Genomic DNA, 17,031 nt, shown 5'->3' with positions numbered 1-17,031 from the left:
GGATTACAGTGTACTTCTCGTCTGGGAAATGCAGATGCAACAAGGATTAAAGATTATTCTAGCTCAGCGGTTCTCAGGCTTTTCTTGTGGCCGTGGTCCCCCTCCCCGCAAGATTTAACTTAAGATTTAAATCATAGCATTTCTTCACGTCCTCCCAGACCTCCTGTAACTTCGCAGCCCCCCCCAGGAGTTCACAGACCACAGGTCGAGAACCGTTGTTCTAGCTCATGGGTTATCTTCCATACAAGTCATCACTTTTGACGAACCTGGGATGCTGGCCTTTGGAATTATGGGGATGACAGGGGACATGGGGCACTCCTCCACTTCAGACTTGGCTCCAACCAGCAATGGGAAGCGTGGTATCTCTTCTCCCAAGACGCTCTCTGGAGACGAGGCTGGGACGATGGTGTCAGGGCAGTCACTGTCCTCATCGCTCTCCATCCTGCAGAGATATTGGAGAACGGTTATACAATTTAGGACGCTTCTGCTCCTGCCCGATTTTTGTGAAAGTTATTTAGGGCATTATGGGGGCGCTGGTGGATACCAACTCATCTTGCCAGTTCCAGAGTTAGAGGTTGGCAGGATGTAGAACTGGACCTACTGATAGGGAATTGGATGAAATCCAGTAAATCAGCAAGGGACTCCCAACTACGCCCGGACAAAAAAAAGGCTAACGCTCCCCAAAAGAAGCTTTATATTTTCCAAAGTTCAAAAGATTATGTACCAGGTCTCATTTGCTTCCTATAAACTAAGCAATATCTCCTGATTTCATACCTCCTCCCCCCCCTCTGCCCCGATGTATCGACTTTGTTACATTAGTTGGGGATGGTGTGAATTAATGATCAGCACAATCTGAAGGAAACCGGGTTGGGGAACATTTTGGATGGCACACAACTAAACAGCTTTTCGTTTCCAGTCTGTCTTTTGTGTTTGTGTTCAATCAGACTTCTATTCTCACCTGACGTCCTCAGTCTGATTGTGTGGTGGGGTAGGCAGAGCTGCAAGTAGATCTAAGCTTTTCACTTCCACAGGGGGAGCATCTGCACACATGGAATAAGAAAGAAAAGATCAAATATCAGATGCTGCAAGATTGCCATTAACCACGCCTACAGCATGAGAATCCACAACCTGAATCCGCACTAATATACACCCGGAGGCTTTTTTTCTATATATTTCCCCAATTCTTGGCAAAGAAGAGGTCAATGGCAAGCAAGGAATAGGCCTTTTCAGCGATACAGTAGTACCTGGCAAAATGCCATTCTATAAACAAGAAGAGATAAACCACCATTTATGTTTCAGAAATTTGCAGTCGTTTTCTATTTTCCTCTTGGCCACCCTTTATCATTTTTTAAATTCCCTTTTTAAATTTCCTATAAAATATAAATAAAAAATAAGTGAAGGATCCTCAGGAGATGGGAATAAACTGTGTGTAAAAAAATTGAAAACAGCAATTTATAAATACTCTATATTTGTAACTTTTCTCAGGGCTCAACCCGTACAAAATCATTTCCAGAGACCTCCTCAAAGCTCTTCCCCTTTGCCTTCTCCCTAACTGCAACTTTGCCTTAAATGTTTGCTCTACAGGTAATCCTCGACATTCATTTAGTGACCATTTGAAGTTACAAGGGCACTGAAAAAAGTGACTTATGATCGGTTCTCATATTTACGACCGTTGCAGCATCCCCATGGTCAGGTGATCAAAATTCAAATGCTTGGCAACTGGCATGTATTTATGACAGCTGCAGTGTCCCAGGACCATGTGGTCATTTTTTGCAACCTTCTGATGGCTAAAATCAATGGAGTAAATCAGATTCACTTCACAACTGTGTTACTAACCTAACTGCTGCAATGATCCACTTAACAACCGTGGCAAGAAAACTTGTAAAATGGGGCAAGACTCGCTTAACAAATGACTTGCTCAGCAATAAAATTTTGGGCTCAATTGTGGTAGTAAGTTGAGGATTTACCTGTATTGCTTATAATGCATGTCACTGCTAAGATAAATCTTTTTGAATCACAGCACCTTCTACTGAACCAATTTTTTAATTCCCTCTTCTCTTCCTCCACTAAAGGTAAAGGTAAAGGTTCCCCTGCACATGCGTGCTAGTCGTTTCCGACTCTAGGGGCCGGTGCTCATCTCCGTTTCAAAGCTGAAGAGCCAGCGCTTGTCCTAGGACGTCTCCGTGGTCATGTGGCCGGCATGACTAGATGCCAAAGGCGCACGGAACGCTGTTACCTTCCCACCGTAGTGGTCCCTATTTTTCTACTTGCATTTTTTACGTGCTTTCGAACTGCTAGGTTGGCAGAAGCTGGGACGAGTAACAGGCGCTCACTCTGTTACGCGGCACTCGGGATTCGACCCGCCAAACTGCCGACCATCTGATCGACAAGCTCAAGCGTCCTAACCCACTGAGCCACCGCGTCCTGCACTACAAAAACTAAAATCAGAAGCTCCTGGTGTTATCCCACCAGATACAGAACACAACACATGTTGAATATCCACTATGCTACAGCATACAAGTGCCCCCCTGAATATTTTAGACCATAACGTTAACACCCTGCTCAGCAATAGCTCTTACCCTTCTGCCCTTCAAGCTCATGGGGTAGCTCTGGCTCTTTGGACTGCCCGGTCAGCTCCTCAGAAGACAGGACACCATTCACCAGCTTCTGCTGCACAGAGGGTGGGGGTGTGGGGGGCAGTGAGGAAGGTGGTGTTGGAGGGTTGCTCAAGTTGTTCTAGACAGAGAACATAGGAATCAACACCCACCACAATCCACCACCTGTTTCTCCCCCCCCCCCCCACGCTCTTAATTTCCAAAGCTGCACACAGATCTGACAGACGGCTCCGTCACCTGCTGCATTTACATTCTTTCTTTTACGGTTTGAGCTGCCCCAAAATTGTGATGGAGAAGCATATAAGTCATGCAAAGAAATGAACACATTTTAAAAGACGGTTGAACTGTTAAGAGTGAGTGATCTTTGCCGACAACCGTTCTCTGGAGGCCTGGTCTGCCACTCTATGCCCTGCCTTGAAAAGAAAAGAAAAAAAGAAAACCTTTTTCTATTAAATGGTTATTGAGCAGGATTGTGTTACATTTGCCCCTGAATGGAAACGCACGCAAGCCTTCTCTGCACTGATTTACTTAAGCATAGCAGAACAAAAGAGAGGTATTCCTCTCTTTTCTTTGACCTTCCCAAGATCACGTTAGAAGTTTAGGGAAAAACTAAACTATAGCCAACTTCCGGTTTTGCTCTGCCTTCAGCGCCCAATTTCACCCTGCCGGGGGCCCTAAAAGAGCCTAAAGTCGCCCCAAAGAGGCGATGAAGAAGGAGGGGTGCCTTGTCAATCATGGAGAGATGGCGGTCTTTCCGTTGGATCCGAGGAAAGCCTTCCAACCCGGCAGGGGAAAGGCTGGCTCCATTCCAATGGCCAGTCATTAGCTGCTGACAACTGAAGAAGGAAAAGCCTCAGTTGTCACATTGTAAACAGCCTGTTTGGAACTGGGTGAGAACACTGATCCTTTCTTTACTATTTTACAACTGAATTTCCTAGGAAAGGCTCCCAAGAAGCTAAAATCTCCGAACGTGAACAAACGGAAGCGGTGTTTTATTTTTTTATGCGGGACAGAAATACATAATATTGAAGTGGAAGTAATATAAAGCTACAACTTTGATAAATTTGAGAACTGAGAAAATTGTTAAGATTTTCTCTTTGAAGAAAAAAAACAAAACATCCAGGTGAAATGTAAGAAATTAATCCTTTGTCTTAAAGAGTGCAAAAACGGATTCTGAATGTCACCTAGTGGTGGATTTGAGTATAGCACTACAACTAGCTTCCTGGCTGCTTGGCGACTCCTAGCTCAATGGAGAACAGCTGGCAATATAGGAAAATATTTTGGCATACTTATCACCCTGACCTTCTTGGACTATACTTACTGAGCTTGAACCTTTAATCTCAAGAACTACTGGGAGAGAAAGAAAAATTTGACTTTTGAGTACGTCTGACTGGGAGAGAGACTTCTGAGCTGTGTTCAGGGGTGGTTGAACATTTTGAGCACTTTGAACATTGTGGATTACAACCTTGCCTGACCGACAATTCTTGCACACTTGAGACAAAAGATTACTATAAAATATTGCTTTTAGGACTGGTTCTACTCGTATTAAGATTGGTGATCCCAGAGGATCTCCAGGAATGATGCCTCAGGAAAAAACAAACACCTTTCAGAAGGAAATATACTCTATGCTACAACTAATTCACCAAACAATTGTTGCACACAAAGAGGATATAAAAAGAAACCATAGTGAGACTAAATACAATTTAGATAATATAAATGAGCAAATCTCCAATCTAAATCTGCACCTAGAAAATTCCCAGACAACGACAACAAAGAATGAACAAATAAACCAGAAATCAGAAGACGAAGCAGAGGAAATGGACCGAGAGATGGAAGAGATAAAAGAAGGGAAATATAAACTACCATATACATATAAAATACTGCAAGACTTAGCCATAACAACGAAAATGGAAAAGATGCTTTACCCCTTAGGTTTGAAAAATATACCTGATAATAAGGAAGAAGACTTTAAAAAATGGAATGTAGAGCTGTCAGGGGAAATATTACAACTTTGGAGACAAAAAATGAAAGAGAGAAATTGGGGGAGAAGGAAAGTGGGAGTTGCAGAATTCCCCACCAAAAATACCCTACCTAAATTGTCTTCCTCATGCCAAGCAACTTTTACAAAAATAGAAAGAAAATTCCTGGGTGATTTAATTGCCTTGGCTTGGAAAGCTACTTGGCAAAGAAAGAAAGTGAGAGTTAAGATTTAAAAAACAGAAGATTTGACCTATTAAGAGGGGGCATTACATGTTTAAATATTTGTTCGAATATGATTAAAAGAACAGATGACCCTTATATATAATTAGACTTTTAGAATGAAAGATATGAGTTAAAATTAAAATAGCATTTTTTTCTTTCTTTTTTTTGATATGGGAAACATGAAAATAAGAGGATCGCTGGCATGAATAAAAATTGTTAGCTAAATGTAATTAACATTGAGAAAATTGTAACTGTCAAAGATACTTCAAATACTGATGGGAAATTAAACCTTAATAAGAACATGAAAAACAGGATATTGATTTATGAATTGATATTGTTATATTAGTAAAATATAATGAGGATGTTTATATCTAATTTTCCTTTATTGACAAACAGGAAGAATCTTGTATTATAGAACAGATCTAACACTTACTGAAAGTTTATAATTATTAAGCAGAACTAGTTTGCAATTTTAGTTTGCACTTTTATTTTTTTTTAAAAAAAATCATTTTAAGATTAAAGATTGTTTTGTTAACTGTCTATAAACTTAATTCATTCATTTAAAAAATTACTGAGCCATCAGCTCCAGCACATGGCAAATGCTACTAATTACTACTTAAATATTTGTTTATTTTACTCTGGACATTATTACTGATTTCTGTTTAGATCATTTTGTTGCTACTATTATTTAAACAGTTCCTTTTCTTTAAAAAAACATATACTAAGAAGCTTGCCACGCTGTGTGAGATCCACTTCTGCTTAGTTTATTTCTGTCATTTTTTTTCCTCCGCTGCTACATACTCTTCAATTTTAGTCTCCCAATCCTATCTTGACGGCAAGGTTTCTTTTCCAATGTTGCGCCAGATTGATTCTTGCTGCTGCTGTCAGCAGGTATTTTAATAAATTATGACACATTTGTAGTTTTAATTTAAATTTTATTTTCAGATTGTCTGGGGGTACTTCTTTCCAGTACCACCGTATATAGATGTAAACACTTCAGAAAGCACCAGCTCACCACAGCTTGCCACTGTCAACTCGCTGCGGGACACCTTTGTACAGCTAACTCGCTGTGGGGATAATTCACCGAGGGTGGCTGAGCAGGTAGGCAGAGCACATGGAGGGCAAGCGAGCAGGTGAGTGGAGCACGCAGGGCGCGGCAGGCAAGCAAGCAGGTGGGCAGAGCACATGGAGGGCAAAATAAGTGAGCAGGTGGGCAGAGTGCGCAGGGCACGGCAAGATGATATATTGGGTGGGCGGCCAGAGGGAGAAGCGGGCGAGTGGGTGGGTGGGCAGAGCATGGTCGGAGCAGGTGGCAGAGAGGTGGTGGCAGCCAGGGGCACAGGGGCCACCGGGGATGAGGGTCGATTGTGAAATAAACGTTCTGGGAAAGAGGAACCTGTTCTGAACCAGCCCTCTTCTGGCCTTGTAGTAAGGCAAACCCCTATTCAGATAGAAGAGACTGGAGAGCGTCCAAGGCTAAAAGGCGTCTGCCAAGTTTTATTACTCAATTAACAAAAACACTAGAGCTTGTCTCCTCAAGCGGAAGAGTTGCTTTCAGCAACCAGCCCCTCCCCAAACACTCCTTTTATTGAGAGCTCAGGGCGTGGTCTCCCTGTGCCTCCTCCCGAGGAGTCCCACAGCCTTTCTTTGTTTGTTCCTGCTCGACTGCCTCCTGCGTCGGGCGTCCTTGAACAGGGCCAGCTGTGGGTCATCATCCTCCGCACTATCGGGCTCACGCAGCTGAGAAGAGGTCCCCGGCTGAGGGCTCTGCAAAGCCTCCAAACCATCATCAGCCGGTTCGTCTCCCTCCTCCCCCTCATCTGAGTCATCCGATACATCGGAGCCGGCTGTCGGACCCACAGGCTGGCCCTGAGTCACAACAGAACCCTCAAACATTGTGCCACAATAAATTAGCCTGTAAGATGCCACTGGATGCTTTGTTTCTGACTTCTATAATGGCAAGAAATTGAACTGCTGAGAAGACATGTTCTGAGCAATGCCCCCACCTCCCCACCCCAACCGCTGCCTCCCCCTGGCATCTTCCACAAAGGTGGTGTCATCTGCCCATCCGTTCACTTGCTCACCCAGCTCTGCCACGCGGTCCATCCTTTCATCGCACCCTCTACGCTCTGCCCACCTGCTGGCTCACCTGCCTCACTTTCCCTCTGGCCACCCGCAGCGAGTTGTCCCCGTGGCCAACTGGCCATGTGCAGGTGTCCTGTGGCAACTTAACAGTGGCAAGTTGGCAGTGGCGAGCTGGCTTGTTACAGGATTTATCCATCTTAGCAATTGTTGGTTGAGTGGTATACCATCTGTAGAACGTTTTGTGCCAATTTTCCCTTTTTCTCAGCTAATTCCCTCTTTTTATTATAATTATGTTTTCTTTTTCCCCCCTCTTTTTCTATATTCAGTTAGCTAAAAAAGAAGAAGATGCCACTCAGCTGGCCTTACTTTGGTGAGCAGCTGGGAGTAGTAATCTGGAATGCTGTCCAAGGCTGCATTGCCAAACGTGCCTTTCAACTGGCTCTTGCCATTGATTGGACTGCTTCCAAAGGGAGGGAAGAGGTTGAAATTGGCGGTAATTACTGGTTCCATCAGAGGCAGCAAAGAGAGTTCCTGAGGAGGAAAGAACTGAATCAAACCAAGGCTTCTTCATATGCCGATACATCCTGCAGACCATATTAAAGGAATTCTCTGATATAAATGAAAAAGAACAATATGGGTTCACAGGCCCTGAAGGTTGAATGGACTCCTATCTAGGGCTATTCTCCCATGACTTTAACAGGAAAAAAGTAGTTCCTGCATGATTTTTGAAAATATATTTCTCTCTCTATAGCATCCAGATCTGGTGAGATTTTGCTGAAGACAACAAGAAGCTACATTAGATTAATCCAGGGGTCTTCAAACTTGGCCCTTTTTTGACTTGTGGACTTCAACTCCCAGAATTCCTCAGCCAGCTTGCCTGGCTGAGGAATTTTGGGAGTCGAAGTCCACAAGTCATAAAAGGGCCAAGTTTGAAGACCCCTGGATTAACACAACCAGCTCAGGTCTTTTCTAAGGCAGTGTGTGTTGATGCAGCTGAATGATGACTTGTTTGTGCTGCTTCTGAACTTCTAATATTACACTCAGAAAAGGATACAAAATCTATTTTATTGAGATATGGAACATTCAAGGTTATGAATGAGCACCAATAGGGCATCCAGGAACAACTTCCTAGTATGCATCTGCACAAAACAGAAAAGGACAGCGCCCTGTTGCAGAACATTCTTCTACAAATAAGGTTGAGAAGACATAACACTATTTCTTTTCATCTTTCAAAAATAATATAAAATTATGGGCCGCACTTAGAAATCTGTATGAAATTTTTTTTTTGAAGGAATGAAAAATGTGTATTGATTTATTTTCAGTCAAAAGAGCTATAAATTTGATGCGCGGAATTATCAACTCCTTGTCTATGACAAATAAAATCCTGGCTGAACAGGAAAACTGCTACTTTTGGAATTCATTAATTAGAAAGAATCCATATACCAATTTGATTCTGCAATTAGCCCAACATTTATGGATTTTTTTTCTGATTTTAGAATTTACAGTAATGTAGGTTTCATTAAAACAAACTGGAACATTCAAACTCTTTGTGTGGCAAAAGTTTTCACATTTAAGAAGCCATTTATCTATTTCTGCCTTATCTTATTCTGTAAGAAAATAATCTGCCCCTGAAACTCTACTGATTTTCAATTTCTTTGTTTATGCATATTTGTGCACAGCCTGCTCTAACAAAAAGCAATTTATGCTTAGTACTTTATAATTCGTCAAAAAAAATCTGGGGAGGAATGAATAACAAATGGAAATAACATAAGCTTCAATTTCCTGTTTCATTTCTCATCTTATAAATGCCCTTTTCTTTTTCATATGTCTTATATACATGCTATCCATTCAATAATACCATGATGATTTTAATGAGTATTTAAAATGAATATTTGTAAATTCATTGTATACACTGTAATATAATTATAATATTGTTGAAGCATGTAATTGTTTGCTTTAAAAAAATTAAATCACCATATTTTAACCAGAATGCATCTGAACACTAAGTATTCTTTAAGAAAAGTTCCCATCTAAGGTAGCCCTTGCTTAGCAAATCACAACTGGGGCCCACAACTCTGTCACTAAGTGATGCAGTCGCTAAGCAAGTATCATGTCACTGTGGTGGACTTAAGTCATTTCTCATTAGGTTATTAAGTCACCACGGGTTAGTAAGCAAGACATCACCTGACTATGACTTACAATTTTACTGCCGGCTTCTACACTGACTTTGCCTGTTGGAAGCTAGTTACAAAGCAAGCAAACAGCAATCATGCAACTGCAGGAATCTTGCAAGGCTCATAAATGCAAGGGCTGACTGTGAAGTTACTTTTGCAGCACTGTCATAACTTTGAATGGTCACTAAAAGGGCAGTTGTTAAGCAAGGTCTACCTGTATAAGGAAGCCACTTGGGTTGGAGAGATACTGCAATTACTTCTTTGCAGCAATCAGTTACGGTAAGGAAAAAATAATAATCTGAATACAAGCAATTTTGCTAGCTGAAAGAAAACATAAGACTCTTTATTAGTTTGGTGTAGTAAATACCTCACAAGTCTTTTAAAAAAAAGGTTTTCCTCTTTTTTTTTAAAAAAAAATCCCATTTATATCCCGTCCTTCTCCGAAGACTCAGGGCGGCTTACAATTTAAGCACAAATCAAATGTGCTTAGCAATAGCCTTCATTCTATGTATATGCCTGCTTATTAGGGCTTTTGGGCCCCCAAGCGGCATTGTTACAAAGTCAGCTTATTGCCCCCAACAATCTGGGTCCTCATTTTACCTACCTCGGAAGGATGGAAGGCTGAGTGAACCTTGAGTCAACCTTCTTCTGAATTAGTCCCTCATCTTTCATGATGACTAAAGTATATACTTGTATTATAATAAAGTAGAGATACAGATTAAACCTGCCTGTGTGGTAACGGATGAGAATTGCTAAATGTTTTGTTTCAATTAAATGTCTTTGAATGAAACGGTAATGTATCAGCATCAACATCTCACACTCAGGAGTTGAATTTCAAAAAGTAGGAGATCATTCCTAAAATCAGATTTAAATTTTCAGGGCTTAAAACCATGAGAGGAAAGTGTGTACAGCCCTCACTGTGCTGAAAGAAGCTGCAGGCATTCTACTCTAGCACAAAATGTATTAGGCCACTTTGTTTTCTTGTTTATTAAAGGTAAATTAATGAGGGAAAATAGCTTCAGACATTTTGGAGATGTACCGTATATACTTGAGTATAAGCCGAATTTTTCAGCCCACTTTTTGGGCTGAAAAAATCCACTTCAGCTTATACTCCAGTGAACAAAAAAAAAGAACTTACCGAGGACTTGCGCGCGGCCGAGGCTTCGGTGCTTCCGGGATCGCGCGCACCTCTCCCAAGCCGCCGCCGTCCGTAGACCTGCCGAAGTTTGGGGAGGTTTGGGGAGGTGCGCGCGCACCTCCCCAAACCTCCCCAAACGTCGGCAGGTCTACGGACCTCCGCGCCCTGCCTGCCTGCTTCTTTCCGCTGCCTGGCTGCCCTACGATGTAACCCGCTTCATGATAGAGTGTGACGCCTGCAAGGACTGGTTTCATGGCAGGTAACACAAAGCGGTCATTCTCGCCTTTCCCTTCCCCCCTCGCCCGCCCGCTCGCTTTTTTTTTCCTCTCAAGCATCACTGGATCCTCCGCCGGCATGCAGGCAAATCCTGCTAAAGGGCTTTTCCCCCCCACTGGATCCGCGCTCCGCAAGCCTCTGCCGGCGGCAGGGCGCGGATCCAGCCGGCGGCAGAGGCTTGTGGAGCACGGATCCAGCCTCCGCCGGCATGCAGGCAAATCCTGCTAAAGGGCTTTTCCCCCCCACTGGATCCGCGCTCCGCAAGCCTCTGCCGCCGGCGGAGGCTGGAACCGCCGGCGGCAGAGGCTTGCGGCAGAGGCTTGTGGAGCACGGATCCAGCCTCCGCCGGCGGCAGAGGCTTGTGGAGCACGGATCCAGCCTCCGCCGGCAGCAGAGGCTTGCGGAGCGCGGATCCAGCCGCCGGCAACAGAGGCTCGATCCGCCGTTCTGCAAGCCTCCGCCGCCGGTTAATACCCTGTATTCAGCTCTGGGAAGTGGGGGGAAGGGGGAGAGAGGGGGAGTTTGGGAGGAGGGGGAGGGGGAGCTCCACGGTGCAAAAATAAAGCCCTGCCGCTCTTCGCGTTGCTTGCCCGACTGGCTGTCACGGGACCGCACGGATCGCCTCGCTCCCACCGGCAGCTGATTCCTTCGAGTTTGGTCTCGAGCGATTTTGCATTTTCTCCAGTGCTGAAAGCCACTCGGCGGATCCCAGCCTCGGCTTATACTTGAGTCAAGAACTTTTCCCAGTTTTGGGGGGTAAAATTAGGGGTCTCGGCTTATGCTCGAGTCGGCTTATACTCAAGTATATACGGTAATTTATGAGTTTTTAATGAAAAACAAGCACGATTTGTAAAATGAATTCAACTGCATTGGTCCACTTATTTTTGTTTTCTGACTAACCAAAAATCAACCCTAAGTGAAAAGATAGAAAATAATTGACATGTTTCACTAGATTCATAACATGGATTTAAAACATGAGGAAAAATTGGAGGTGTACATGAGTTTAGGATAGCTCTACTCCGTGCAGTGGAATAGAAAGAAAGGGGGGGGGGAGAGAATACCATTCCTAAATTAATTTCTTCCCAGGATTAATAAGAGTGGGATATCCAATGTTCAATATTGTATATTCAATGTACTCAAATATTAATGACACAAATTCTAGCAGGAAAAAACAACCCGCGTGACCACGGTCAGAAAAATAATAGCCCTATGTATCTGGTTAAGACTGTTGTGGTCTTTTTTCACGGAACACACTAACACACTTGATTTCGACTCAGCCTGTCAGCCAAGCAAATCCAAAATAGCTGTACCTGTTTCAGTTGTTTCATGAGGGCTTCGTTGGACTTCACGCCATCTTCCTTGCGCAATTTCTTGCGGGAATTGACAAGTCGCTCCCCAGCTTTCTGGGATCGTTTTGGCTTCGGTGGGGGTATTTTCTTTGCTACAAGGGCATCCTGGTGAGGAGAGAGGCAGGCAGTAGTCCCTTTCTCTCCTCAGCAAATGTGCTCCAGTTCCCAGAAGGGAGTCATTCTATGGAGCTATCAAAGCTCACCCACCCAACCATCCCTGCCCCAGATGGGCTAAGTGAGTCACAAGCAAAAGTACCAAAAAGCCCAAGCAGGAGGGACAGACTTATAGGCAGCCCCGTTTTACACTGTAGATGAAGAGGGGCCGTTTTAAATGTTGCTTCCTTATGCGTCCAGTGGCAAAACCCTGCCGGTGACTATGCCAAACCTCTCATCTCAGTTTGCTGATTTACTAACTAGGCCAGGGGTAGGCAACCTTGGCTCTTTTATGACTCGTGGACTTCAACTCCCAGAATTCCTGAGCCAGCCATGCTGAGGGGAAAGGGAGAGGTTTCCAAGCTGAGCCAGGCTGGCTCAGGAATTCTGGGAGTTGAAGTCCACGAGTCATAAAAGAGCCAAGGTTGCCTACCCCTGAACTAGGCAATCTACACATTCAACCACAGTCAAGGAAGATCCTTTTTTAAAAATAATGGGAAAAGGAAGCACGTCCCTATTTTTTAAGACTCCTCGTCTCAATGGTTGCAGCAGGAGAAAGAAGGGCAGAAATCAACTAGCATTATAAAGGGCAGAAATAAGTTATTTCAAAACCAGAACGAAAGGCAATGTCGTTCCAAAGGTGCTTTCCCAAAAGGCAACTGGACTTTCTTGGTTTTGTTTTTTTCTTTGAAAACATTTTGCTTCTCATCCAAGAAGCTTGAGAACCGAAACATTTTCAAGGAAAAAAAAAACCAAGAGAGTCCAGTTGCCTTTTGGAAAAGCACCGCAAACATTTGAAGCCAGTCAAAAAGACCGAAGGAGGCCATCTTGCAGCCTCATGAGAGTACCTAGAATTTGCAGAAATTAAGACTACCAAATTGGACTGGCCCCTCTCTCTTTCAGCTCAGTTCACCTCAAAGGGCTCTTGCTATGGGGAAAACAGGAGGAGGACGACACTTTGGATCTGTTTGCCGCTTTGAGTTATTTGTTGAAATTATAAAGTCAGGATATAAATAAATAGGTAAATAAAATGAGAATCTTTCTTCTGGGTTATTTTTTTTTTTTGGGGGGGGAGAAACTCGTGACATTTTGACTCAGCCCGTTTTAGTGATATTATCCCTCCACCGACTGTTAAACCATAATAAAAGGGTGGTCCAAACTAGCCAGTGGCAGAGAAGCAAATGCCCACCAAAAGCTGAGGATGGCGCTACGTCACAGTTCTCTCCTTTATAAAGGATTTTCTTCTCCAAGAAGGCCTGCTAAGCTTTTTCCAACAGATTCTTAGTGAAATCTATCCCATCAAGCAAAAAAAAACAAAACCTTCTCTACCATTGGGTAGGCGGGACTGGCTTTTCAGATAATAGTTTTCAATTTGGGTATTCATTAGCCACAGAGATATCAGAAAAGTAGGTGGGGTGGAAAGCTGGGATTTCTGTCACTGCCGCAGCCACTATTCCCTTTCCCCTTTATGCTCACCTCCCGAACATCTGGCAGCATCTGCAATCGGCCCTCCGTGCCAGCAAACTTGCCATCCACGTGCCCGTTGACGTCCCCCGAGCGCTGAGTGCCCAGCGTGACATTCTTGGCTCGTAGCAACTTCTGTAGCAAGAGGTGGCCAGCTTCAGTGCGGCTGAGGCTGTTATTGTTAGTGGGCCCAGTGGCGGCGGCAGCAACGGCAGCCACAGTGGCGGCTTGGGAGACGGGCTCCCCATTGGCTTCCCGCTTGACTGGCTGGGGGCCACTCATCAGTGCACACTGGGTTACCTCTTCCCTGGGTTCCTGTTTGATACAAACAAGGGGAGGGTTTCCTGATTGGGGCAAAGCTTTTCCCGCAGCTAAGGAAGCCAATTCCCCCGTCTGCCCATTGACCGCTGACGGCTCCATGGGCACTTTGCTGGGGGACACCGAGTCTCTGAGGCTCCCGGGGCCGAGAGCCGTTTCCTTTGTGTTTGGAACTAAAAGCGCTGGGTTAGGAGAGAGCAGGGGACTGGGAGTGGTTGGCTGGTGTTTCTGGCTGGGCGCCGGCTGCTGTTCGGGGCTTTTAACCAGGAGCAAAGGGGACGGTCTCTTTGGCTCTGAAGGGCTGGGCTGCTGTGGTGGGAGAGAGGCCACCCCGGCGACGCTCAAGGGGACAGAGGGAGTCTGAGGAATAGGAAGCCTTGGTGCGCCCTGTTGGTGAGGACTGGTGGCCACCTGCTGGTTCACTGGAACCTTCTGCTGCTCAGCAGATGCAGCAAATCCCTGCTCTGGGCGAAACTGGAATACGGCAAGAGGGGGCTGCCTCGGGATCTGCTGTCCCATGGAGCTGGGGAGGGGAAGCTGAGGAGCACCTGGCCGGCACTGGTCCAGTGACACCTGGGCCTGCCCTGGATAAGGGCTGCCTTGCCGCAACGCTTGGTTCTGCTGCAGCAAATTCTGCTGATGCCGCTGTATTAGCAGAGCCTGTAACTGCTGCTGTTGCTGAGGAGTGAGGTTCCGGAGCTGTGGATTTTTAGAGATGACTCCCTGAAGCTGAGCCCGGATTTGACCCATTACAGGGCTGGCCAGGAAGTTTTGGCCTTGGGGTGATGACTGTGGAACCATCATACTTTGCTGCTGCTGCTGCTGCTGCTGCTGCAATGACATTGTCAACCCAGGAGTTTTGGAAGTTCCGGCTGGGCTTTGAAGTCGCTGCTGCTGTTGCGCCAGTTGGCCCGGTAAGCCTTTGGGAGGTTGTTCCAGGTTTTGGCCCAGAATCCTTTGTTGTGGAACCATGGTGTTCTGCCCTTGGCTTTGCTGCTCCATTTGCTGATTGAGCAAGTGGGGAGGCTGAGCGGCCTCCCGGTGCTGATGGTGGTGGTGTGGCGGTTGCTGAGGAGATGCCTCTTGCTGCAAGATGCCATCCATTGCTGGGTGAGCCCGCTGCAGGTGGCTGCTTTGCTGCTGCAAGTTGCTGTTTTGCTGCTGTTGCTGCATCTGCATCTGCAGAGGGCCCAACAGGCTCTTCTGCTGAGAGTCCAGGAGAAGCTGCTGTGCTTGGCCCATATCAGCTGGCTGCTTCTGCGGTTCCCCATGCTGCTGGAGCATCAGCTGAGAGGACTGCTCTTGTGGAGGGGCTCCGTGGCTGGGCATCCCTTGCTGGTCAGGGTGATTCATCTGCCCTCCCAGCTCCTGACCTCCTAAATGGGGCCGAAGCTGTTGCTGCTGGAGGACGCCAACTGCTCCCTCCTGGGAAAGGACACTGGAGCCTTCTGGCCCTCCCTGTTGTTCCTTCACAGCCAAGCTCTGCTGCTGCTGCTGCTGCTGCTGCACTGGCAAGGCCGGCTGCATTCCCTGACTTGAGTGCAGCGCCTGGTTCAGAGAGCCCTGCTGCGCAAAGTGCTGGATAGGTTCGGGGGCTATGCCCTGCCCTTGGCTGAGGGCACTCGGTGGAGGGCCCTGAGCCAACATTCCTGGCTGCGTGCCTTGCCCCTGGCTCAGGAGGGCCTGGTGCTGGGCTAGGGAATTCGGCGGCGGCTGCTGTTGCTGCTGTCCTAGCAACCTCTGCTGGCCAAGGAGCCCTGCCTGATGTGGTGGTAGTGGGGGCGGGGGTTGCTGCTGCTGCTGCTGCTGCTGCTGCTGAGGAGACAGAAGAAGCCGGTGCCCCATCATCCCTTGAGTCTGCTGGGCCAGCTGCTGAGGACAACCCAGAGTGCGATGTTGCTGAGGAGTCAACAACATTGGCCTCTGCGCAGCCTGGTGGCCTAACACACCCTGATGCTGCTGCAGCATGGAGTGCCCTAGTATGACTTGCTGCTGCTGCTGCTGCTGCTGCTGCTGCTGCTGCTGCTGCTGCTGCTGCTGCGGAGAGAGTTGCTGGACCACAGCTCCTGGCTGGCTGTTCAGCAGCCCTTGTTGCTTAGGGAGCAGGTTCTGATTTGGCTGTGGGGTGGGGGGTGGTGGTGGTGGCGGCTGACCCATCAAACCAGATTGGCCGATTGTGCTTTGTTGCTGTTGCTGCTGCTGCTGTTGTTGTTGCTGCTGCTGCTGCATAGATACCTGTCCCATCAGGTTTTGCTGCTGAAGCTGAAGCTGCTGCTGCTGCTGCTGCTGCTGCACAGATAGCTGTCCCATCATGCCTTGCTGCTGCTGCTGCTGCATTGTCATTTGTCCCATGAAGTTCTGCTGCTGCAGCTTCTGAGCCAGCTGCAGTCTGTGCTGCTGCAGCTGCCTCTCCTGTAATAGGCGGTTGCCAGGGAAGAAATTGCTGGCAGGGGTGGCCCCGGATGGTGGTGGCAATGGCGACTGTTGCTGGCTCATGAATGGTAAGCCCTGTTGCACGGCCACAGGCGCAGCCTGAGGGAGGCGCAGGCCCCCTGCCTGGCCAGGCAGGCCTTGTGTCCCCTGCTGGAGGCCGTGAGCAGAAAGCAACTGGCCGGGAAGCTTGTTCATGAGACGAGGGCTTTGGGAGGGGCTGAGGGGCATGACTGTGGAGGTCTGTTGCTGGTGCTGCTGCTGCTTGTTGCGGTACTCAGCCATGAGGTTGGTATGTTCCTTCTGTTGTTTCCGGACCTGTTGAGTGGGAAAGAGTACATCAGAAGGAATTCCACTGCTTATTTCCTTCTCTTTCCTTAGGAGAGGGCAACTCTCTTCGCTCTGAAGGGTCAAGGAGGGAGATTTGCCTCACTCTGAACTCTAACCTCCTCGCTGCAAATATACCATCTCCTCCCGCTCTTCCACCTGGCAGTTGGCCCCGTTCACTACTAGGCAATTTCCCCTTCCTTGTTCTCACTGGACATCTCAATTTGGAACCTGGAATTAAGGAGAAACTTACTAACAGTGAGGACACAATTAACCAGTGGAACAGCTTGCCTTCAGAAGCTGTGGGTGTTGGAGGTTTTTAAGAAAACACAGCCACTTGTCTGGAATGATATAGTGACCTCCCGTTTAGACTACTGCAACGCTCTCTACATGGGGCTGCCCTTGAGGACCACTCGGAGGCTTCAGCTGGTGCAGAATGCGGCCGCGCGAGTTGTGATGGGGGTTTCCCGATACTCCCATGTAACACCTCTACTCCGTGA

General features: G+C 46.6%; 1 protein-coding gene and 1 long non-coding RNA gene across 2 annotated transcripts in view; one reads left to right on the top strand and one right to left on the bottom strand.

The window, feature by feature from the left end:
* KMT2D (lysine methyltransferase 2D) overlaps nt 1-17,031 on the bottom strand; it is a 124,716-nt gene that overhangs the window by 20,070 nt on the left and 87,615 nt on the right. The window contains exons 40-45 of the mRNA XM_081317957.1: nt 13,469-16,522; nt 11,801-11,944; nt 7,269-7,433; nt 2,580-2,736; nt 959-1,040; nt 267-442 (exon numbers count right to left, since the gene is read on the bottom strand). Of these exons, the coding sequence (XP_081174083.1) occupies nt 267-442; nt 959-1,040; nt 2,580-2,736; nt 7,269-7,433; nt 11,801-11,944; nt 13,469-16,522 (3,778 nt within the window). The remainder of the gene's footprint in view (nt 1-266; nt 443-958; nt 1,041-2,579; nt 2,737-7,268; nt 7,434-11,800; nt 11,945-13,468; nt 16,523-17,031) is intronic.
* Nucleotides 4,420-7,305, top strand: LOC308662309. The gene is made up of 3 exons (XR_014025164.1): nt 4,420-4,547; nt 5,632-5,708; nt 7,229-7,305. It is a non-coding gene; the product is annotated as an uncharacterized lncRNA (long non-coding RNA).

Source organism: Vipera berus, assembly GCF_964194415.1.
Source record: "Vipera berus genome assembly, chromosome: 2".
In the NCBI taxonomy this organism is placed as follows: Eukaryota; Metazoa; Chordata; class Lepidosauria; order Squamata; family Viperidae; genus Vipera; species Vipera berus.
This window is presented reverse-complemented; position numbering and strand designations above follow the sequence as displayed.